This window comes from Musca domestica, unplaced genomic scaffold (assembly GCF_030504385.1).
Source record: "Musca domestica strain aabys unplaced genomic scaffold, Musca_domestica.polishedcontigs.V.1.1 72, whole genome shotgun sequence".
Lineage (NCBI taxonomy): Eukaryota > Metazoa > Arthropoda > Insecta > Diptera > Muscidae > Musca > Musca domestica.
The window spans coordinates 3371130-3394797 of NW_026712388.1; the positions used below are offsets into that span (position 1 = coordinate 3371130).

Genomic DNA, 23668 nt, shown 5'->3' on the forward strand with positions numbered 1-23668 from the left:
CCTCCCCCATAAAGGGTCAAGGCTGGGCGTATACATCTGTCGGCAAAACCGAGTGATACTATTTAACTTGTTGTCGTACAGGTTATGCAAAAACATTACTTTCGAATGGGTTATTCTGTCCATACAGCCTCAAAGTTCTTACGAAGACGTTTGGGTTTTTAGAAGGAAATAAGAATTACTACCATGAGTTACATCCCAGGTGAAGTTACATATCCAAGCTCCGGTGATACCTTTCCTCCTCGGAGTTCAAACAACTTTTCCGTTCAATGCAAATGTGAATGTATTTGCTTCGATTTTCTTATGTGTCTTAGGAAGAACTTCCGTACGTCTTTTACAATACTATCGAGTGCAAAATGCTGCCCTTCAATTGACCCTTTTATTGATCTTCCCGGAAAATAACACTAGAGATATTCATTATTATTGACCTATTTTTAGTTAACTATATAGGCCCTGTTTTGGTGTAGACCTCTTCTCTCCAAAGTCCACTGTGGGAGGATTTGACGCCTTAAGTAACTATAAAAGGTTTTGAATTTTTCTTCTGTTTCGATTTCAATTTCATTAAAAATTACCTTCATATCATTGACTCAGTTGCCTGTGTGTGGGTGTGTGTGTGTGTGTGTGGAAGGTTGTATTGAGTTTTCAAATACCTTTTTTATACCCTCCACCTTGGAAAGGAGGGTATATTAACTTTGTCATTCCGTTTGTAACATCCTTAAATATTCGTCGTAGACCCTATAACGTATATGTATATTCATAATCAGCATAAAATTCTAAGTCGATTTAACGATGTCCGTCTGCCTGTCTGTCTGTTTGTCTGTCTGTCTGTCTGTCCGTCTGTCTGTCTGTTGAAATCACGATACAGCCCACATTATTTGACGTAGAGCGTCAAAATTTAGCAGAGCAATTTGTGTTGTGTCTAGGATGGTTGGTATTGAAAATGAGATATATCGGTCCACGTTCTGGTATAGTCCCCTTATAGCGGTACCTCCCGATATTCGGTATTTTGATGATTTATGCCACATTTTTTCACGGATTTGTCTAAAAATTGGTATTTGTAGGTCATGACGGGTCCCAATTCGTGTGGCGAGACATTGCATGTATGGGTTCACCATTTAGTATAGCCCCCATATAACTGTACCTCCCGATATTCGGTATTTAGATGATTTATGCCACATTTTTTCACGGATTTGTCTGAAAATTGGTATTTGTAGGTCATGACGGGTCCCAGTTCGTGTGGAGAGACATTGCATGTATAGGTCCACGCTTTGGTATAGGCCCCATATAAAGGTCCCTCCCGATATTCGGTATTTTGATTGTTTTTGCCAATTTTTTTCACGAATTTCTCTAAAAATTGGTATTTGTTGGTCATAATGGGTTTCCATCTCCGGTGGCGAAGCATTGCATGTAAAGGTCCACGATTTGGTATAGCACCCGTATAACGGTACCTCCCGATATTCGGCATTTTAATGGTTTTTGCCACATTTCTTCGCAAATTTGTCTAAAAGTTGGTATTTGTTGGTCTTAATGGGTTCTAGCTCTTTTGGCGAAACACTGTATGTAAAGGTCCACGATTTGGTATAGCCCCCGTATAATGGTACCTCCCGATATTCGGCATTTTAATGGTTTTTGCCACATTTCTTCGCAGGTTTGTCTAAAAATTGGTATTTGTTGGTCTTAACGGGTTCTAGCTCTTTTGGCGAAACACTGTATGTATAGGTCCACGTTTTTGTATAGCCTCATATAGCCGTATTTCCCGATATTCGGAATTTTGATAATTTTTGGCATATTTTCCCATGAATATGTGTAAAAATTGGTATATGTGGGTCATAGTGGGCTCTAATGTTTCCTTTACCCTAAGGTGGAGGGTATTAAAAGTCTGGCCCGGTCGTGTGCAGTTTTTTTTTTCAAAAAAAAAAAATATTTTTTTTTCATATTTGTTGTATTTTAGTTTTCGATTTGTTGCTGTATTATTTAGTATTCAACCTTCTTACAATGTTGTCGGAACTTTTAACACTGTTTTTTTTTTGTCTCTCTTTAGTTATACTTTATGTCGAGGAAAGAGATAAGCTTCAAAATTGAAAATGTGGTCTCTAGAGAGAAGGGGATTTTGCCCTTGGCATGTGTCGTAAATGTCACAAATCTATGTATTTGACATACCATCTTCGGTGTCTACTTGTATTCTACCAAAAGCTTAGCATTTTTTGTTTGTTTCTTTCTTCACGCTCAACCAGAAAAAGGGGGCTAATAGTTTTTGCTTTATGTACTTGCTGCTGCTATATATCACACGCTTATTGGAAACCTAATAACTAACAACATCACCCAACAAACAACAACACCTAGCACCCATCAATCCCCGTCACCAACCTCCCACCCTTTTCATACATTGCATTCACGTGCTTCGTCTCGTTACACTTCTTGAATAACAACCTCTATTACCTTTTACTAAGTTGTCTTCCAACACACATCATGTCTTAAACGAACGATGTGTGTTCGTATGTAGTATGTAAATATATATTTGCTATATGTTGGTAAATCTAATAAAAGTTATTGGAAAATATATAAAAAAAAAACAGAATGAGGATAATAAGACTGGAGACGGGAACTTTATCTACCACCTTCATAAGACCAGAGAGGAGCTCCCACAAGAAGTTCGTAACAAGTATTTTTTACTTATGTATATAAATCATTGAAAATGAGTTTTTGTATGTTATTTTTAGTTTAAGAAGCTTTGCATAATATAAAATTACAAAAATAAAATAACAAATGAAAAAGAGTTATCTCAAGGATATCAAGGATGATATCAAATAACGAAAATAATTATAATTTTGGAAAAGATATAATATATTGTGGGAGACATCAAGGGAAAGGACTTAAACAATTTTTCTAAAAATAGAAAATAGTGTATTTTATAATGATGTCCCATAGGAAGAAGGACACATAAAATGAGTGATATTTTCGCGGATTTATATCCTGTAAAACGTTTGGAATTTTGATTCACTCTGAGTTGCTACTTTGCATATATATTTTAACTATGGAACTTTTTTTACCCAACTGTCGGTTTTGCCAATTGATGTATAACCTCAGCCAATGGTATCATCTCCCCATTTTATTTAATTTCAAATATTAGAATTTCAGCTCTATTCCTTCACCCAATACCAAATTAAGTAACATTTAGTACGCCTATCGAAAACAATCTACATCCCTTTACCCTAGACTCCAACAATGTTCCAAAATTAGTATCATTTTGTACTCTTCCAAAACCACCTCCATATCTTAACCACCAATAGTGACATCTATTTCACATTTCCCAATACCCATTTTAATTCCATATAGCACTTTTCGAACAATTGTAGTTTATATTTCTAAAACCACGTCCAGATACCAACGGAGACCTCAGTATTATATTTGAGGATTCCAGCCCTTCACGTGGCATCAAATTTAACGTTATTTAGTACTTGTTGTACAAAAATAATACTCATTGGGCAAACCACTGCCAATTCTCAAACACAAATACCATCAGTAATCTAAATATCGAATTTCAGAATTTTATCACTATCCCTCCAAAACAATACCAAATTTAGTAACATTTAGTACTTTTCGTACAATTATAAAGCCAAAATATGAAGAGCGAACCTAATACCAAATTTTAGATTTCTGCTCACCTAATACCAAATTGTACCAAACATACAACGATTTGGTATTTTTCATGAACATGTAGTACAAATTTTCCAAACGGCCTCTTTATCTCAAATCTACCACCAACAGGGATCCCAACACCAAAACCGCGAAATTTTAGCTCCATTTAAGCTCCAATTTTAACTTCCTACATCATATACTCCAATAGAAAACTTTTGGTTCACCTAAAATTTAAATTCTACTAAATATAGTACCATTTAGTAGACATAAGTACGAATTTCCAAAAACTACCTTCATTTCTCAGTTTTACAATGCAATAGTTAGTTATTCTTTTTCTAAATTTCAGAATTCCAGCTCTATCGGTTCATCCAAGTCGAGATTTACCAAAATTTAGTGTCATTTCGTACTTTTCGTGCAGATAAGTACAAATTTCGAAAACTTCCTCCAAATCGTACACCCTACCAGCAATGTTTATTTAAAATTTCAGGATTCCGGCTCCATCCGTTCCTCCAAATTGAAATTGTACTAAATTTAGCACCGTTTAGTACTTTTCGTATACATGATTACACACTTTCCAAAACTACCTCCTTACATCGGCTATACTCCTCAACCTTGATGAAATTTCAAGTTTTTAGCTCAAATCGTTGACATCATACGAAAAAGTACTAAATATAGTACATCCTGGTACTTTTCGTACAATTATAGTGCGAATTGCTAAAAACCCTTTGGTACATCTATCATACACTCCATCAGGGACCCTTATTCGAAATTTAAGATGTCTAGCTCTACTGCTTCCTCAAAATATAAAGGATACCATATTTAGTATCTTTTTATACCCTCCACTATAGTATGGAGGGTGTATTAAGTTTGTCATTCCGTTTGTAACACCTCGAAATACAAATTTTAGACCCCACAAAGTATGTATATTCTTGATCAGCATAAAATTCTATGGCGATGAATTGGCGATATCCGTCCGTCTGTCCGTCTATCCATTTGTCCGTCCATCCGTCTGTGGAAATCACTCTAGCTTCCGAACGAATTGAAGTAGATTAATAAAATTTTACTCAAATGTATGTTATGTCTGCAGGACTTTTGGTATTTTGGTAAAATGGGCCACGTAGGTTCAAGTTTTGGTAAAGCCCCCATATAACGGTACCTCCCGATATTCGATATTTTGATGATTTTAGCGACATTATTTACCGGAATTGTTTCAAAATTGGTATTTGAAGTTCGTAGTGGATACTACAACCTAAGACAGAAAATGGGCCATGTAGGTCCACGTTTTCGTAACGGTACCCCCGATATTCGGTATTTTGATGATTTTAGCGAAATTATTTACAGGAACTATTTCAAATTTTATATAAGAAGTTCGTAATGGATACTACAGCCTATACCAGAAAATTGTCTGTGCATGTCCACGTTTTATAACCCCCATGGTACCTCCCTATATTCAGATAAACATAAACAGACTTTTTTCAAGTTTCACATTTAAATATTGTAATAGCTGGTGACAAAAGTCGCCTATACAGGTCCACGTCGTCGTATAGAACCTAATATACGGCTACATTCGGTATTTTTAAGATTTTAACAGAATTTTTAACGGATTTTATTTTTTTTTTTAATTGCCAAATTGGTATCAAATGGTGGAGGGTATTCAAAGTTCGGCCCGACCAAACTTACAGATTTTTTACTTGTTTTCAAAAGAATTATCTCAAATTTGGAATTTTGAGTTCGTAATAAGCACCACCTTCTCTGGCGAATAATTGGCTGTAGAGGTCCACCTTTCCGAAATTTTTAAAATTTTAGCGGGATTTTCAACGGTTATTTTTTAGATAGAATTCTTTAAAATTCTTTAGTAAATGAACGTTATTTAAATCTCCTTAATCTGTCGATGTTCTTGTAAAGATTTTACTTTGGTAGTAGACCTACAACAAAAGTGGGTCCTTCAAAGTTCCATTTTGTGCAGCTCATCTCTGTGAATAGAAGGGAACTTCCTTAAAAATAAGTAAAAACTGTAAGTTCGGCCGGGCCGAACTTTAAATACCCTCCACCATTTGGGACGAATTTGACAATTTTCCAAAAAAAAAAAATCCGTTAAAAATACCGAACATAGCCGTTAAATGCATATAGCCGGACCTGCATAGGCAACTTTTGTCATAAGCCATTACAATATTCAAATGCGAAACTTGAAAAAAAGATTCAGTGAATAATGTAGCTAAAATCATTGAAATACCGAAAATAGGGAGGTCCACGTCGTCGTATAGACCCTAATATAACGGTTACATTCGGTATTTTTAGGATTTTAACAGAATTTTTAACGGATTTTATTTTTTGGAAAATTGCCAAATTCGTTCTAAATGGTGGAGGGTATTCAAAATTACAGCTTTTTTACTTATTTTGAGTTCTAATATTCGTTGAAATCTTTTTAATACCCCTCTGAAGATAAACGACTTAGAACTTTTTAATGTCTAGATTACCTTGAAAAGCTCATCTACGGATTGAATACCTATACCGCATTTCTATCGCTAAAAACTCATTGAGTAAATGGAGGAAATATTAGAAGACATTAAGGTGGCAATTTATTCAAGGTTTCCTATAAATATCGAAAACTATTACCATTTGCCTACAAGTAGTTTATTTTATAAGTTGTATGTCAAAAATAACAACCGACCTGCTATCCCACTTATCAGTTTTAACGAAATCCAAACATAGTTAATCATTCCAAACAAAAGCGACATAAAAAATATTCGTCACAAAGAAAACTGCGCTGAAAATAGAATCACGCAATTTCCATTCATGTTTTCCGCCAAACAAAAAACAACAACAATAGAAAAACCCCGATAAACAAACAAAATAATCAATGACCTATTCGTTCCTCAATTATTGGCAAAAGAGGGGAAAGGGGACCTTTTTTGGTTTGCTCTCAAAATTAAATTTCAGTTTTGTTTTACTTACTGTGTTGTATTTCCGAAGCCGAAGCCAACAAATCATTGTTGTCATCATCCAACATGTTGCTGTTCGAATGGTGGTTCGATGGTCGGGTTGAATGTAAAGTATGCAATGCCTCCCTTTTCTATGGAAGCTGCCTCTCTCTAACGGTTGTGATTTAATCAATTATTTGACTGAGTCCCACAGTCCCCCCAGCAGAAGTATGGCAGGCAGGCGGGCAGAGGGAGGGGAGGATGGATATATGGTTGTAAGATTAATAGTTGGCTGGCGTTTTATGGTTGTCAATAAAATTCAATTGATGACGTCATGTGGTTGAAGAATGATATCGTTTGCCCGGTGTGCAGGCGGATGTGAGGAGTCTTTCTTTCTGCCACAGGCCACAAATGTTTGAGCAAAACGAAAAGATAGGTGGCAGCACGCTAGGCATGCAACAACACAGAAGTTCAGCAACAATCCAGACACTTGTTAGGCTTTTCCAAAAGGTGTGTGTGTGGGAAGGTAGAGGTACGTTTGATTTTGTTTGACTGTAATTTTAAATACTTGAATTTTTTCTGCTTCCAATTTTGGGATTTTACAACGTCGTATAGGGCTGGAATTTCATCTATTGTTCGAGTCGATCTCCGCCAAACTATAATTTACCAAAAATCTATCCCAGACTATGTGTCATTTACACGTAATTTAGATCTTATCAAAATGGCCAGGTTTTATCTCCACGCAAGCATCAGGATTCACAACAGGCAAGTTTTTTATCTGAAATTAAAAAAAAAACAACTTTTAATAAAAATAATTAAAAGAAAATTAAATAACAACATGAGACTAACTAAAGATAGATCTGATTATAGAAAACCCACAGAGGATAAAATTTCCCATAGAAAACCTAATTCATTTATCCGCTCGGGATAAGGTTTTCGTATAGAAAAACCTTTATCCGCTCCGGATAAGGTTTTCGTATAGAAAACCATTTATCCGCTCCGGATAAGAATTTCGTATAGAAAACCTTTATCCGCTCCGGATAAGGTTTTCGTATAGAAAACCTTTATCCGCTCCGGATAAGGTTTTCGTATAGATAACCTTTATCCGCTCCGGATAAGGTTTTCGTATAGAAAACCTTTATCCGCTCCGAATAAGGTTTTCGTATAGAAAACCTTTATCCGCTCCGGATAAGGTTTTCGTATAGAAAACCTTTATCCGCTCCGGATAAGGCTTTCGTATAGAAAAAACCTTTATCCTCTCCGGACAAGGTTTTCGTATAGAAAAACCTTTATCCGCTCCGGATAAGGTTTTCGTATAGAAAAACCTTTATCCGCTCCGGATAAGGTTTTCGTATAGAAAAACCTTTATCCGCTCCGGATAAGGTTTTCGTATAGAAAAACCTTTATCTGCTCCGGATAAGGTTTTCGTATAGAAAAACCTTTATCCGCTTCGGATAAGGTTTTCGTATAGAAGAAACCTTTATCCGCTCCGGATAAGGTTTTCGTATAGAAAAACCTTTATCCGCTCCGGATAAGGTTTTCGTATAGAAAAACCTTTATCCGCTCCGGATAAGGTTTTCGTATAGAAAAACCTTTATCCGCTCCGGATAAGGTTTTCGTATAGAAAAACCTTTATCCGCTTCGGATAAGGTTTTCGTATAGAAAAGCTTTTATCCGCTCCGGATAAGGTTTTCGCATAGGAAAACTTTATCCGCTCTGGATAAAGTTTTCGTATAGGAAAACTTTATCCGCTCCGGATAAGGTTGTCGTATAGGAAAACTTTATCCGCTCCGGATAAGGTTTTCGTGTAGAAAAAACCTCTATCCGCTCCGGATAAGGTTTTCGTATAGGAAAACTTTATCCGCTCCGGATAAGGTTTTCGTATAGGAAAACTTTATCCGCTCCAGATAAGCTTTTCGTATAGAAAAACCTTTATCCGCTCCGGATAAGGTTTTCGTATAGAAAAACCTTTATCCGCTCCGGATAAGGTTTTCGTATAGAAAAACATTTATCCGCTCCGGATAAGGTTTTCGTATACAAAACTTTATCCGCTCCGGTTAAGGTTTTCGTACAGGAAAACTTTATCCGCTCCGGATAAGGTTTTCGTATAGGAAAACTTTATCCGCTCCGGATAAGGTTTTCGTATAGGAAAACTTTATCCGCTCCGGATAAGGTTAGAATACTTTGTTATAAAATTGTATTTCCATATCATCTTATCCACTTGAGAAAGATTTATGCGGATAACACTTGTTGCTTTTCAAAATTATTATTTGCATTGCTGATTAGCATCAGCATTTGGTATTGGTCATATTCGAAAAAAAATCTTAGCTAATGTGTGTAAGTCCATATACAAACAGAGTTAAGCTAATGATCTGTGTATTACTGTTGTCGTTGTTGTTATTGAATGGATATCTATTCATTGTCTGCTTTGGATTTGACTGAGTGGGAGGGTATATTATGCTAAGCAATAAATTGTTAATCATTCATTGGATCTTGGGTGAATAGGGAGGTGGGGGAGGGCCTACGAACACTTTTGCATGTTAGTATGGCTATGGTGGCAGTCAGTTAGTTTCAAGTACACACAACATCAGCCATGTTCGGAATGATGCATCTTTTTTTGTATGTGGTGTGCGAGGGTGTGTTTGAACTTGAAAATTAGCAACGATTTGAAATATTGAGGGAGGCAGAGAAATTATTGAAATGCTTGGCGAACATTTACATTTCGTTGAAAATTGCATTCATGCTTCGAGAGACTGAACTCCTACGTGCTCATATTCTAACTATTCGATGGGTTTCCATTGAATTTTTAAAAAATTACAATTCTGAGATTTGGTTTTCCATTATCAGATCCAATCGGAATTTATTTAACTATTACGTTTTAATTTTGTAAAAATATGAAATAATCTCATCATGTAAAAACTATGCAGAAAATCTAATCTGATGTAAATCGGACCCTGATATGACGGCACAATTATTGATGACTGAACTTAGCAAAAAACTAGAATTCATGAAGCAATTAATTGCCTGTTGACTACCAATCTGATTTAATCACTTCTTAATAGGTGCCAAAGCGTTTATGGTGGATAATAAGATTTGTAATAATTGACAATAATTTATGTGAGAGGAATATAGAAAAAATGAATAGCACCAAATGGGAAAATGAAAAAAACGAGAGACATTTTTTCAGGAGGGACTATCTGAGCTATAGCCAAACAAAATTTTATGAATATTTTTCAAAATGACCATCGTGTATTTTCTAAGAATATTTTAAGAAGGCTTCCGGAGAGATTATTGCTTATTTCTTCAAGAATATTTATAAGGTACCATTGCCGATTTTCCAAAGCTTATTTTCGGAGGTTCCCTTGTAGACATTTTATGAATAATTGGGTGGCCGGCTGGATTTTTTAAAAATATTTTCTGAGAATTTTCAGGGCATTTTTTTTAAATATTTTTAAGGTTTTATTGAGGATACACAACACTAAATAAAAAACGAGTAAGCAAAGGCTATAGTCGTGCGAGGCCGACTATGTTATACCCTACAACACTACAATATGTTAGAAGCCCCTTATGTCCAATTCCATACTGGAAGATTTCGCTTTTGAAATTATGAAATTTTTGAAATTAGGATCCCTTTGAAATTAGGATTTGGAATGTCCCTAGTCATTTGCCCAATATTTATGCACTCCGTCGTGCTGTTAGTTGTTGTAATCGATATTAAAGCTAAATATAGTCCAATAGTCATCCAAAAAGCTAGAATTCTTCCCTTTCCACTCTTTCCTTAGGCGTGTCGATTGGCTATCAATTGTGTGATCAGGAAATTGTTTCTGTTGTTTCATCTCCATAAGCAAGATGCCCCTCTGTATCTCTAAATTTAGACTCGTCTATATGAATAGCTTGTCTACGATATTTTGTTATATTCGTCAAAGAAATTAGCATAAAAAAGACAGAAGTTCGAATTTGGTGTATTTCGGATATCGCCGGTAACTAATGCAGGTATTTTTTCACACAAAATTAGTGATCCATTGTACCCGCTGTCCTAAACTCTAACTTTATGCGAGATTTAGTGTTTCTATTTGTGACCTTTATAACGGCTGCAAAATCAGGAAAAATTTTAGATGTTTGTCCACTTCAACCCCTAAATATATTGCGGACATCTTTGAAAACAATAGTTCTAGCTCTTCTTAACCCCACCCTACCCTTTTGAAAATTTTCGTAAAGATCGGACGATATTTGAAATCCTTATATAATAAACACAACCTTTGTTGTAAGGTGAAAAAATATTACAAAATATACACTTCAATATTATAAGTCAAATTGAAAAAATCTCATGCGATACAAAATATGAAAAAATAAAAAAATGTCACAAAATACCACAAAATCTATATTAACATAGTTATTGGCATATTGTTCATCGATTTTTTTTAGGTTTTACGCTTTTATGTCAAGAGGGCATTCCGAATTGACAAAATTTGTCAAAATCGGTCCAGCCATTCTTGAGATATAAGCATTCTAGCTAACATCCCCTTCCTTTCTATATATACATTGTATATATTTCGCTATATATATCCGATATTTTTACTATCGGCATCTGCGTAACGGTCAGAATTGACCTGTTCGTCTATTTGCGATTTCGCCGAGATTAAAAATATTCGCGATTTATTGGAAAATTTGACTTTTATTTATCACAAATGTTGTGGCCTATTTCACCCACTAAATATTACCCGATGAAAATTGGAAGGCTTCTGCCCAGTCCTAAGCTCTAGCCCCATGCTAACTTCAGCTTCGATTGGTCTATAATTGCGACCTCTAGAGCAACTGCAGGAATTTTTTCAGTTTTTGGTCCATTTCAACCCCTAAATATTATGCGATCATCATCAAGAAATAGGGTTCTATTTTGACCCTAGCCCCACCTCCATTCTACATTTCGTAAAGATCCATTCAAATTGTTGACCCTCTATTGATTAGGTTCCGAAGGAATGGGCCAATATTGTCCATTTCATATCGGACCGAAATAAATATTATATAAATGTTGCGACGTACCAGGTTTGAACTATATGGACTATTTCCTTCACTTTATATGAGTTATGTGATAAGTTTTAGAAAATATTAAAATGTGAGTGGGTTATCAGATATAGTGACCGAAGTATTCCATTTTCATACTTCATTTAATACCGACACAAATTTTGGTATGGGCAATCGAACATTTATATCCAATTTTATGCAAAATCATGAGTTCCATATTCATCTCAGGTTTCTAGTTGAAAGACATATTTAGAAAAGGCTAGTTGTAAAGAATCGCTGACTCGATTCGCAAGTTGTGACAGATGGAAGAATTTTAAATTATGACCCTTTATAGATGAGGTACCAGAAGGGGTTCGCAGATATATATCATCTTCACAACACATCATGTGTTAGGAAAAATGTTTGTATGTGTGAAATTTGAAGAGAGTTGGGTGCTTATTTCGCTTTTAATGAGCGTTTTGTTTTTCAAAATCTTGAACTCTATGTGGGAGAGGTACCAGAAAAATTGGTCCGATCGCTAAGTGTAACATATTCAAGAGTTTATTGTAAAAAATGAGAACTTTTTATAAAAAACTTTCGCGAGCATCCTTAACAAAAACTGTCGACAAACCAACTGATACTCCCCTAACATGCTCAAATATTTTTGCTTGTCTCTTTCTACCCCCTTCGAACCACGGTGCAAAGATTAATTATTTTTCTTTTTTGTTTTCTATAAATGTTTAAAAAAAACTAACCAACAAACAGGAAATAACAACAAATCAATTGTTTGTTGTAAATAATAAAATTGCAGAAATACCGAGGAGGCAAGAACACAACAACAATCAATTTATTCAATATTGTTTTTGAAAGAAGATTAAAGGAAGCGAGGGACGAAGGGATGTCAGTTTAGTCCGTCAACCATCATTGACTAGCACACCAATGGCAAATAGTGATTGAAAAGGGCAGGCAGCAAATACAACAAAAAATATAACAACGAGATAAAAAAGTAACGAATAGAAAATTAATTGAATAGTGTGTTGATTGTTTTGCCATTGCGACAATGTTGTGACAGTATCGCAGGGAGGGCCATGGGGGGAGGCTGAGCAAAGCTAAGCTATTGTGACAGATTTCAATTCATAAACATGTCATGTCATAAACTGATTGAGATTTATCGGGCGGGAACAACTTAACTTCCGCTATAGCAGACCTTTCATGGATTTCAAAAAAAAAAAAAAAAAAAAAACTGGATAAACTTTGGAATAGAGGTCCTTATGTCCTATTCTCAAAGCACACTTAGACTTTCTCCATGGAATACCATTAGCTTGGAAATCTATATAATAAAAAAGTAAAGTAATTGACTGACTGACTTATGGATTCATCAACGCCCATACGAAACGACTAAAGATAGAATCTTAAAATTTTGGGTGGGACACTCCTGGTCCGAAGAGGTCGGATAAGGCTGGGTAAATATGGTACCCTTTGTATTTGAGGAAACAGTAGAGTTAGAACTCGTAAATTTCGAATGAGGGTCACTGATGAAGTGTATGAAAGATGTACCAAAAGATTTTTGGAAATTCGCACTAAAAGTGTACGAAAAGTACTTAAATTACTACATTTGGTACAATCACGAAAAATATTAAAATTTAGTAAATATGGTACCCCCGTTTGTATTTGTGGAAGCAACAGAGCTAGAACTCTTAAATTTAGAGTAAGAGTCACGGACGTCACGTCACGTACATTTGGTACCATTTCCTATTATATTAGAGCTAAAAACTTGCAATTTGAAATGGGAATCAAGGTTGAGGAGTAGAGTCGATACAAAGAGATAGTTATGGAAGTGTGTACTCATGTATACGAAAAGTACTAAACGGTACTAAATTTAGTACATTTTGTATTTGGAGGAACGGAGCGAGCTGGGATCTTGAAATTTGAAACTACCATTACTGGCGGAGTGTAGGATTGAGATATGGAGGAATTATGAAAACTTTCTACTTATATGACCGAAATGTAGTAAATGGTACTAAATTTGGTACAATTTCGATTTGGGTAAACCGATAGAGTTGGAATCGCGAAATTTGGAGAGATAATTATTTTTTAAGAAATTTGTACTCAAGTGTACTAAATGGTACTAAATTTGGAACAATGTGAATTTTTGGAGAACCAATAGAGTTGGAATCCTGAAATTTGAAAATACGATTTTTATAGGGCTGTATGATGTAGGTAGTTATGAAAATTTGTACTTAAGTGTACTATTTGTACTTCAGTGTACTTAATGATAATAAATTTGGAAAAATTTGGATTTGGGTGAACCAATAGAGCTGAAATCCTGAAAATTGAATTAAGATTACTGTGGCTGGGTAGGATTGGAATATGTAGGTGGTTTTGGAAATTTGTACTAAAACGTACTAAATTTGGTATAATTTGGATTTTGTTGAAGCGATAGAGCTGAAATACTGAAATTTGGAATTAAGATTACGGTTGGAGTGTATAATTTGGATATGAAGGTTGTTTTCGATATGTGTACTTATGTTTACTAAATAGTACTAAATTTAGTACAATTTGGATATGGGTGAACCGATAGAGCTGGAATCCTGAAATTTTGAATTAAGATTACTGTTGGAGTGTAGGATTGGGGTATGTAGGGAGTGTTATGTGTACTAAATAGTACTAAATCTGGTATAATTTGGATTTAAAACTGGAATCCTGAAATTTTAAATTGGGATTACTGTGGGAGTGTAGGATTGGAGTATGCAGGAAGCTTTGAAAATTCGTACTTATGTCTACTAAATAGTACTAAATTTAGTACAATTTGGATTTGGATGAACCGAAAGGGCTGGAATCCTGAAATTGGGTAATGAGATTTCTATGGGATTTGTTTGGAGTATATGATTTTGGCACATTGGAAGTTTTGGAAATTCGTTCTTATTTGTACTAAATTTGTTACAATTTGAATTTGTGGATACCGATAGAACTGAAATTCCTAAATTTTTTGTTTTGTGACACTGTAGGTCACATAAGTATCTATAGTTAAGATATGAAGATGGATTTGGAAATGTGTACTATTATTGTGCGAAAAGTGCTAAGTGTTACTAAATTCGGTATGGGTCGAAGATTTAGAGCTGTAACCCCAACATTTTTGTATTGCAGTTTCTGTTAGCATATGATGTTGAGATCTGGTGGTGGTTTTGCAAATGCGTACTACAATTGTTCGGACCACTGGCACTTGCTAATACTAGAATATTTTCCGTAAAAGACCCACAAGTCTTCTTTATAAAACAAAAATTCGATTTTTGCCTCAAATACAATACGGTCTTCTCCAGGAAGCCCTATAAATCTTCCAAAATCTCAGCTGTTGGACCTTTAAATTACGCGACATTTCTTTATATTTCTATAAAAATAATAAAATAATCGTGGTACAAAAAATATTACCCCCTCTCCAAGTTTTTTTTTGTTCTCCACCAAAAATAGAAAAAAATTGTCCGCCTCGTTCATTTTTTTAGTTCGACGTTAGCTTAGCAGCTTCGGCAGTGTTTGGTGTCAATAGCAAAACCACACGGAAGCTTTTTGTTCTGGTTTCTATTTTTTTCTATTTTTTCTTGTCAGGTACCATTGGCGTTGGATGCGTTTTTTACTTTTTTTAGTGAAATAATTACTCAGAAGAACATCAGAACGGAGAATAGAAATGGTAGAAAACCATATAAAACACATTCATTCAAACAAACGACACCCATCATTGGCGTCGTCGTCATTCAGACAGCCAGCCAGCCTTTGGTTCCACCAGAGCACCTTTGAAAATCGCGTTGAAGTGAACCAGCCCCAACCGCCAAACAACCAACCAAAGCCAGCTATGACAACCAAAAAAATGATAGTTAGGTGTGTGGGCGCTCTATTTTAGTCGTTCAAGTTCGTCATGACAAAAGGACGGACAGACAGACGAACCGACAGACAAAACGACTGCTGTCATATCCATTCATAGAGTCATTCATCCATTCAGTCAGTCAGTCATTCACTCACTCAGCGATTCGTATGTGGGAATGACAAGTAAATGGAATTGTTGAAATATCCATATTTAACAGAAAAATAAAAACAGAAAATAAAAAATAAGAACAACAACAACATCAAAGAAGCTGCTGTCACTTTGTTTTTTTGCTGCTATTGTTCTAATGTTTTCGGGAAAAAATATTAAACAAATAGACAATATTTGCTAGGGATGCAAAATAGAGTTGCTGCCTGTCCTTTACTAAATTACATGTCGTCCTTCGATAGGAAGACAGAGAGATCGTAAGATTTATGCCAAAGTCGGATCGAGTCCAAAGATGGTCCACTCTTCCCAGTACCACAAGATTTACCTGGATAAATGTGTCGAATTTTTTTGAGAAAATTATTTAATAGCCTCCATACCGAAAATCGTGGATTGGGAAAAAACATATTAAAGGACCAAATCAGTTAAGAAAGTCTTAAAATCGGGCGGGGCCGACTTTATGATACCCTACACCCTTTCCATACGTGAGAATTAAATAATACCAACCTTCTTTGAATGGATTTCCACTAAATTTTCTTAGGCATTTGCGCCTTTTCAATTCGGGCTTATATTATCCATTTCGTGCACAATTAATTTGAAATCTGATAAAGATATATATGGGAGCTATATCCAAATCTGAACCGATTTAGATAAAATTTGGCAAATATATTTCTGAGCTATATTTGAAATACTTCCCCGAATATCGTTGCTGTGGAGGACATATTATGGCTATGAAGGGCAAACATAACCAGTCGGATGAACAATTTATATGGGAGCTATAGGCTCCATTTGGCCGTAAGTGCCCAATTCCATCCCCTTAGTACTGTAATATTAGTCCTAAGGGGATGGAATTGGGTTTGGTGCACAATAAAAGACAAATCGGACGAAGATATATATGGGAGCTATATCCAAATCTGAACCAATACTGATAAATTTGGCAAAGGTATTTCTGAGCTGTGTAATTATGGCTGAGGAAGACAAAAATAACAAATCGGATGAACAAAATATATGGGAGCTATAGCTACATCTAAACCGATTTCGATAAAACTTGGCACCTTCTGGTCTTCTGCAGGAATAACTTCTGGTCCTCTATAGGCAGACCTTCTTCTGGTCTTCTATGAGAAGACCTTCTTCTGGTCTTCTATGAGAAGACCTTCTTCTGGTCTTCTATGAGAAGACCTTCTTCTGGTCTTCTATGAGAAGACCTTCTTCTGGTCTTCTATGAGAAGACCTTCTTCTGGTCTTCTATGAGAAGACCTTCTTCTGGTCTTCTATGAGAAGACCTTCTTCTGGTCTTCTATGAGAAGACCTTCTTCTGGTCTTCTATGAGAAGACCTTCTTCTGGTCTTCTATGAGAAGACCTTCTTCTGGTCTTCTATGAGAAGACCTTCTTCTGGTCTTCTATGAGAAGACCTTCTTGTCTTCTATAGGAAGACCTTCTGGTCTTCTATGAGAAGACCTTCTTGTCTTCTATAGGAAGACCTTCTGGTCTTCTATAGGAAGACCTTCTGGTCTTCTATCGGCAGACCTTCCGGTCTTCTATAGGAAGACCTTCTGGTCTTCTATCGGAAGACCTTCCGGTCTTCTATGAAAAGACCTTCTGGTCTTCTATCGGAAGACATTCCGGTCTTCTATGAGAAGACCTTCTGGTCTTCTATCGGAAGACCTTCCGGTCTTCTATGAGAAAACCTTCTGGTCTTCTAAAGGAAGACCTTCCGGTCTTCTATGAGAAAACCTTCTGGTCTTCTATAGGAAGACCTTCTGGTCTTCTATCGGAAGACCTTCTGGTCTTCTATCGGAAGACCTTCTGGTCTTCTATCGGAAGACCTTCTGGTCTTCTATCGGAAGACCTTCTGCTCTTCTATGAGAAGACCTTCTTCTGGTCTTCTATGAGAAGACCTTCTTCTGGTCTTCTATGAGAAGACCTTCTTCTGGTCTTCTATGAGAAGACCTTCTTCCGGTCTTCTATGAGAAGACCTTCTTCTGGTCTTCTATGAGGAGACCTTCTTCTGGTCTTCTATGAGAAGACCTTCTTCTGGTCTTCTATGAGAAGACCTTCTTCTGGTCTTCTATGAGAAGACCTTCTTCTGGTCATCTATGAGAAGACCTTCTTCTGGTCTTCTATGAGAAGACCTTCTTCTGGTCTTCTATGAGAAGACCTTCTTCTGGTCTTCTATGAGAAGACCTTCTTCTGGTCTTCTATGAGAAGACCTTCTTCTGGTCTTCTATGAGAAGACCTTCTTCTGGTCTTCTATGAGAAGACCTTCTTCTGGTCTTCTATGAGAAGACCTTCTTCTGGTCTTCCTTCTATGAGAATACCTTCTGGTCTTCCTTCTATGAGAATACCTTCTGGTCTTCCTTCTATGAGAATACCTTCTGGTCTTCCTTCTATGAGAATACCTCTGGTCTTCCTTCTATGAGAATACCTTCTGGTCTTCCTTCTATGAGAATACCTTCTGGTCTTCTTTCTATGAGAATACCTTCTGGTCTTCCTTCTATGAGAAGACCTTCTGGTCTTCTATGAGATGACCTTCTGGTCTTCCTTCTATGAGAATACCTTCTGGTCTTCTACGAGAAGACCTTCTGGTCTTCTACGAGAAGACCTTCTGGTCTTCTACGAGAAGACCTTCTGGTCTTCTACGAGAAGACCTTCTGGTCTTCTACGAGAAGACCTTCTGGTCTTCTATAGGAAGACCTTTTGGTCTTCTATAGGAAGACCTTTTGGTCTTCTATAGGAAGACCTTCTGGTCTTCTATAGGAAGTCCTTCTGGTATACTACGAGAGAAGACCACCCCCTCTGGTCTTCCATGAGATAAGAACACACCTTCTGGTCTTCTATGAGATAAGAGCTTCTTCTGGTCTTCATTTAGAAGACCTTCTTCTGGTCTTCTATTAGAAGAGCTTCTTCTGGTCTTCTATTAGAAGAGCTTCTTCTGGTCTTCTATGAGAAGACCTTCTTCTGGTCTTCTATGAGAAGACCTTCTTCTGGTCTCCTATGAGAAGACCTTCTTCTGGTCTCCTATGAGAAGACCTTCTTCTGGTATTTCTATGAGAAGACCTTCTTCTGGTATTTCTATGAGAAGTCCTTCTTCTGGTCTCCTATGAGAAGACCTTCTTCTGGTCTTCTATGAAAAGACCTTCTTCTGGTCTTCTATGAGAAGACCTTCTGGTCTTCTATGAGAAAACCTTCTGGTCTTCTATGAGAAGACCTTCTGGTCTTCTATGAGAAGACCTTCTGGTCTTCTATAGGAAGACCTTCTTCTGGTCTTCTATGAGAAGACCTTCTGGTCTTCTATGAGAAGACCTTCTGGTCTTCTATGAGAAGACCTTCTGGTCTTCTATGAGAAGACCTTCTGGTCTTCTATGAGAAGACCTTCTGGTCTTCTATGAGAAGACCTTCTGGTCTTCTATGAAAAGACCTTCTGGTCTTCTATGAGAAGACCTTCGGTTATTCTATAGGAAGACTTTCAGCTCTTCTACGAGAAGACCTTCTGCTCTTCTATAGGAAGACCTTCTGCTCTTCTATAGGAAGACCTTCGGCACTTATATGAGAAGACCTTCGGCTCTTCTTTGAGAAGACCTTCTATGAGAAGACTTTCTTCTGGTCTTCTATAGGAAGACCTTAGTTCTTGTGTGAGAAGAAGATCGTCTGGTCTTCAATGAAAAGAAGACCCTCTGATCGTAGATGAGAAGAAGACCCTCTAGTTTCTATGAGAAGACCTACTGATATTCTATGAGAAGACCTTCTGCTCTTCTATGAGAAGACCTTCTGTTCCTCTATAGGAAGATCTTCTGGTCTTCTATAAGGAGACATGGTCCTTCATGAGATGACTTTCTGGTCTTTTATGAGAAGACCTACTGGTCTTCTATGACAAGACCTTCTTGTCTTCTCTGAAAAGACCCACTGGTCTTCTATGAGAAGACCTTCTATGATCTTCTATGAGAAGACCTTCTATGGTCTTCTAAGAAAAGACCTTTTGCCTTCTGGTAGAAGACCTTCTGGTCTTTTATGAGAATACCTTCAGTTCTTCCATAAGAAGACTTTTTCTGTCTTTTGGCTCTATCTTTCCACATTTTAATTTGCCTACATATTTCCCCATATTTCCACTTGTATCAATTGGTCATTTCTAGTATGTAATTAATTAAAAAGAGATTTATACAGTTTTAATATCCCCGCTTGCCATAATAATTCCTCCTCATCGCCATCGTTGAGGGAATAATAGCCCAACTAACAACCCCAAATGACAGCCATAAACAGTTTTCGAAAAACACATTTGTTTAGTTTTAAAATAACGTGATAACGTAATGCCCGAGTGGGTGTTCTCAAACAATCCCCCGCTTGTCCCAACGAACACCGGCAGCAACAGCAGCGCCAAATGCTATTTTCAAAACGTGACTGACTGCCTGGTTTGTTGGCTGACTGAGCTGCTCTGGGCGTCAAGAATGAAAGACTTTAAATAAAAATCGATTTTTTGTTTAGCTGTCGTGTTGTTGTTATAGCTATTGTTGTTGGTTGTCTTAAAGCTAAACACCTTTAATTTGCTAATGACAGATGTTTGTAGGCATCAGCAGCAGCAAAAAAATAATAGAAGAAGAAAGAAAATGAAAAGTAGGGGACGACTTTCATTAGCAGAACAATGAAAGAAGAAAAGAATAGAAAAATCTCTCCCCGTGGGAGGGCAAAGGTGTTGCTCGCCGCAAAAAGATGCAAACAAACAACCACACACACTTTTAATTTTACAATTAATTTCTGGGGCCATTAAAAATAATTAAAATTTTGAGAAAATCTGCTAGAAAGACATGAAAGGTATTCTTAAAGGAAACAATACCAAAACCAAAAAATTATATTTTTCTCAAATTATTTTTCAATTATCTGCTTAAATAAGTAGTTGAAAACCTGCCCAAAAGACCATCTAAAAATTTGTTACTTGATTTTTTTTTTCAAATACTTTTCTCTAATATTTTTTCATCTACTGTGAAAATAAAAACCCAAACAAATAAAAAAACACTCCCAAACACAATTCGCCCAACTCGGCCAACACGAACAGAAATTTAACGTCAAATCCACTGAAGCGGAAAAAAAAAACTAAAATTCCCCGCCAAATATAAACTGTAAACAAATTTAGCAAACAAAAAAAATCAGACAAAAAAAAAAGACTCGAAAAAACAAACTAAAAATGTTTTGCATATTTTGGCTGTCATGAAAGGTTAAACAAAGAAATCTTCGAAGAATCATCGAAAAACGAAAACAAGAAAAAGAATAAATAAATCAATTTGGAATCGTTTGTCATCGAAAAAGACATTATTAATAATTTAACTTAATTGTTTTCTATCGAAAAAAAATAAATAAAAACATTTAAAAAAAAAGAATAAATGTTGACGGTCCCAATCAAGTATTGACCTATCTCATCCATTGTAGCTAAATTAATACATTCCATTTATAAAATATATTTAATTAGGATGTTGGAAAAGAAAATCAAAGACCCATTCCAAATATTGACCCTTATGAGGTATTGTGTGAAGGAATAAGGCTGGAATCCCGAAATTTGTTATTAAGGTCTCTGTTGGTGTCTGCTGTTAAGGTACGGAAGTGGGTTAAGAAATTCGACCTATATTTGTAAGAAAACTTCTTAATAATACTAAAATTGGTGTTGGGTGAAGGAATAAGGTTATAATCCCGAAATCTGTTATTTAGGTATCTGTTGGTGTCTGATGTTAAAATATGATGGTGATTTTGCAACGCCTCCTATATTTGTAAGAAAACTACTTAATGACACTTAACTTGGTATTGGGTGAAGGAATTAGGCTGGAATCCCGAAATTTGTTATTTAGGTCTCTGTTGGTGTTTGTGGTTAAGAAATGTGAGTGGTTTTAGAAATGCCCCTATATTTGTAAGAAAACTGCTTAATAATACCAAAATTGGTATTGGGTGAAGGAATAAGGCAGGAATGCCGAAATTTTTAGTTTAGGCCCCTGATGATGTCTGAAGTTAAAATATAGAGGTAGTTTTTGAAAAGCGTCCTATATATGTACGACAACTTCTAAATAATACTAAATTTAGTATTGGATGACGGAATAAGGCTGGAATCATGACATTTGTTATACATGTCTCTGTTGGTGTCTGAGGTTAAGATATGGAAGTGGTTTTGGAAATGTGCCCTATATTTGTAAGAAAATTACTTAATAGTACAAAAATTGGTATTGGGTGAAGGAACAAGGCTGGAATCCCGAAATTTGTTATTTAGGTCTCTCTTGGTGTCTGTGGTTAAGATATGGAAGTGGGTTTGGGAAATGCGCCCTATATTTGTAAGAAAACTACTTCATAATACTAAAAATGCCCGAAGTTTCGGGTCGATATTCTCCAGTTTCAAAACTAACCCATGTGAAATATTACTTCGACCTTCGAAATTTCGTTGGCTATTTACGTTTTATATCTGTGGTTATTATACCCTCAGCCATGTGGCTAGAGAGGTAATATATCACTTGATACGGCCAAAACGTGCCTCATCGAAACAACGGTTTTAGATCCTATGTCTCTTTTCACCAAATCCGTTTCAGGAAATTTGGAGTCGATCTAGGCATGTCCGTCCATCTGGCTGTTGTGCATGATAACTCCCAAAGGAAGTTTGCGATTTGGTCCAAATTTAGTACATCATAATATATATCAAACTTAGATCGAGTTCTGAGATGGGCATTATATCCTTCTGGTACCTCCCACACAAAGGTCGAAATTTAAAAAAAAAACAAGTAAAATAGTATCGGTCGGTTTTGCCGACAGATGTTTACCCTCAGCCAATGTTCGATAATTTAAAATATGTTGACTTCTACTATGATAATTCAAATTGTCGATCCTCTATGGAGTAGGTTCCGAAGGTATAGACCAATATTGTCCATTATGTATCGGGCCTAACTAAATGTGATATAAATATTGAGACCTGCCAGGTTTGGACTATATCGACTACTTCCTTCACATTATATGAGATATGTGAAAATTTTTAGAAAATGTTAAAATAAATGTGCGTGAGTTACAAGATATGGTCGACCGAAGAATTCCATTTTCTTACTTCATCTAATACGGATAAAAAATATTGGTATGGGCGAAATTAACGAAAATCGAACATTTAAATCCAATTTTATGCGAAACCATAAATTCCATATTCATCTCAGGTTTCTGGTTGAGAGAAATATTTAGATACAGCACGTTATAAAGAACCGCTGACTTGTTTCACAAGTTATGACAAATACAAGTATTGGCAATTTTGACCCTTTGTGGGTGAGGTACCAGAAGGGATTGGCAGATGTATATCATCGTTACAACAGATATTGCGTTAACAAATATATTTGGATGTGTGAAATTTGAAGAGAGTTGGATGCTTAATTCGCTTTCTTTGAGCGTTTTGTTTTTCAAAATTTTGAATCTTATGTTGGGAGGTACCCAGAAGATATTGTCCGACTTGTACCATCTTTATAACAGATCTTCTGTTTATGGAAATATTGAGATGTAACAAGTCTGAAAGCAGTCGCATGTTAATTTCGCGTTTTCATGGATATTCAAAAATGTTGACCCATTGTGGGGGAGGTACCAGAAGGAGTGGACCGAAATATGTCATTTTCACAGCAAAGCTTGTGTTAGTGGAAATAATGGGATGTGTGAAATTTGAACAGAACTGGATGCTTATTTCGGATTTTATGATCGTTTTGGTTATTCAAAACTTCGACCCTTTGTGGGGGAGCTACCTAAAGGAATTGTCCGATTTATATCACCTTTATAACAGATCTTGTGTTGATAGAAATATTGATATGTGCCAAGTCTGAAGGGAATCGGATGATAATTTCGCGTTTTATGACCTATTGTTTGGGAGCTACAAGAAGGTGTAGACCTATATATTCCACCTTCACACCAGACCTTGGGTTAATAAAAATATTGTGATATGTGTAATTTGAAGACAATCGGAAACTTACATCACATTTTATAAGAGCTAAAATTATTTGAAATTTTGACCCTCTGTGGGGAAGGTACTTGATGGAGTGGGCTGATATTGCTCATTTTCGCACCTGACCTAGCACTGACACAAATATTAGGATTTGC

General features: G+C 36.2%; 1 protein-coding gene across 2 annotated transcripts in view; it reads right to left on the reverse strand.

Annotated features, from left to right (window-relative positions):
* LOC101893392 (uncharacterized protein DDB_G0283357) overlaps positions 1-23668 on the reverse strand; it is a 137021-nt gene that overhangs the window by 30862 nt on the left and 82491 nt on the right. For both annotated transcript variants that reach the window (XM_059130319.1, XM_059130318.1), the window contains one exon: positions 6592-7335. In XM_059130319.1, coding sequence (XP_058986302.1) covers positions 6592-6646 — 55 coding nt within the window. In that variant the 5' untranslated portion in view covers positions 6647-7335. The remainder of the gene's footprint in view (positions 1-6591; positions 7336-23668) is intronic.